Source organism: Urocitellus parryii, chromosome 8 (assembly GCF_045843805.1).
Source record: "Urocitellus parryii isolate mUroPar1 chromosome 8, mUroPar1.hap1, whole genome shotgun sequence".
In the NCBI taxonomy this organism is placed as follows: domain Eukaryota; kingdom Metazoa; phylum Chordata; class Mammalia; order Rodentia; family Sciuridae; genus Urocitellus; species Urocitellus parryii.
Genome location: NC_135538.1, coordinates 127,167,690 through 127,169,680, shown reverse-complemented (window position 1 = coordinate 127,169,680; position 1,991 = coordinate 127,167,690). Strand labels below are relative to the sequence as shown.

General features: G+C 35.2%; 1 protein-coding gene across 1 annotated transcript; it reads left to right on the top strand.

Moving 5' to 3' along the window:
- The first annotated feature begins 245 nt into the window (after positions 1–245).
- On the top strand, positions 246–1,196 carry LOC144256492 (putative olfactory receptor 2W6). The gene has a single exon (XM_077801537.1). The coding sequence runs from the start codon at positions 246–248 to the stop codon at positions 1,194–1,196; it is 951 nt and encodes a 316-aa protein (XP_077657663.1).
- The last annotated feature ends 795 nt before the right edge of the window (positions 1,197–1,991 follow it).

Here is a 1,991-nt window from a genome sequence, read left to right as displayed (position 1 = left end):
TTTTCAATGACTTACAATTCAGTGTGGTTGCTTATAGCATATTATTTTTAAAATCACTTTAGCTATGGTGGAATATAGAGATACTAAAGTCACGAAAACAAATATGAAAAATGAGCCAAATGGGGAAAAAGCATTCAATTAATTAAGTTTTGTTACCCATGACAAACATCAGAGATTTAGAATTCTACCTAAAGCTAGTACTGTACTGTCTTTGATTACCATATTATTGTCTTTCATAAGAAACAATGGAAACAAGCAATGGAAGTTTCAGAACAGACTTCATCCTTCTAGGGTTTTCTGATCAACCTCAACTAGAAAGCATCATCTCTGTGGTTGTCTTCATCTTCTATATTGTGACTCTGGTAGGAAACACAACCATCATTCTTGTATCTTATCTAGACACCCAGCTTCATACCCCCATGTATTTCTTCCTATCTAATTTGTCCTTTTTGGACCTCTGTTATACAACTAGCATTATACCCCAGATGCTGGCAAATCTATGGGGCCCCCAAAAATCTATTACATATGGAGGGTGTGTGCTCCAATTCTTCTTTGCCCTTGACCTGGGAGCCACAGAATGTCTTCTCTTGGCTGTGATGGCCTATGATCGCTATGCTGCTGTTTGTCAACCTCTTCACTACACAGTAATAATGCACCCTGAGCTTTGCCAGAAGATGGTGCTGACCTCCTGGTTGGGTGGTCTTGGAAGTGCCTTAATTCTTTGCTCTTTGACTATGAAGTTGCCAAGATGTGGACACCGGGAAGTAGATAATTTTTTCTGTGAAATGCCAGCATTGATCAAGATGGCTTGTGTCTATTCAAAAGTAATTGAGATTGTTGTCTTTACTCTTGGAGTTCTATTTCTTCTAGTACCTCTATCATTAATTCTCATTTCATATGGAGTTATCATTCGAGCTGCAATGACAATCAAGTTGGCAGCAAGGTGGAAAAAGATCCTTAATACATGTGGTTCTCACCTCACAGTAGTAACTCTATTTTATGGAACACTCATTTATATGTACATGAAACCACAGAACAGCACATCTCAAGAACAAGGAAAGTTCTTTACTCTCTTTTACACAGTCATCACACCAAGCCTTAATCCTCTGATCTACACTTTAAGAAACAAAGATGTGAAGAGTGCAGTGAAGAGAATATTACAGATTAAAAAAAAAAAACATTCAACAAAGTCATGAGTGACAAGGAAAAAATGTGTCAAAGCACAGAAAAGCAAAGAAATATTGTTCTTTACTAATGAAATTTCATTAATTTATTCAAATACATGAATACATGCCTAAAATTTACCATAATTTGTACCAGAGACTTTTAATTTTGTAAATAGATATTAAATTGAGGAAATACTAAGGAGATAAAGATATATATGTAAAACATAAGCACAAAGACCAATCATGGACTATAGGTAAAAATGTAATGATGAAATATAATAAATACAGTAAATATATATAAGGTATTAAATAATCTATTTTAAATCAGTATTATTTGAAGCTATGAATCTTTTTCTTCCCTGTTTTATTAATTTTCTGAGAAATAACACATCCCTTCATTCACATGTTTGACTGGATCAACCAATGTGGTAAACACTAACAATCAAACAATACACATTCCACCTCAAAGTTTAATTGGACATATGGTCACCATGCTGCAAATCACATTTCCTAGTGTAGCCTCTATCAGTACAATGTCACGGAAGTCATGGGTACAAATTCTGAATATATTTAATATTAACCTACTTAGTCTCACCTTCCTCACTTCCCTTCCTGTTACCTGAAATGTGAATGTGGATGGTATCTCACTTGAACCATGCAAATGGGTACAGAACCCTAAGAGAAAATATATAGCAACCCACTAGCAGAGCAATGCCTCCAGACCATTGTGTAATAATAATCAATTAACTGTGTATTTGTGTCTCTCTGTTGGAATAGCTTAGCTCTAACCCTTAGAAGACCTGATAAGGAATTTGGGCTATGTCC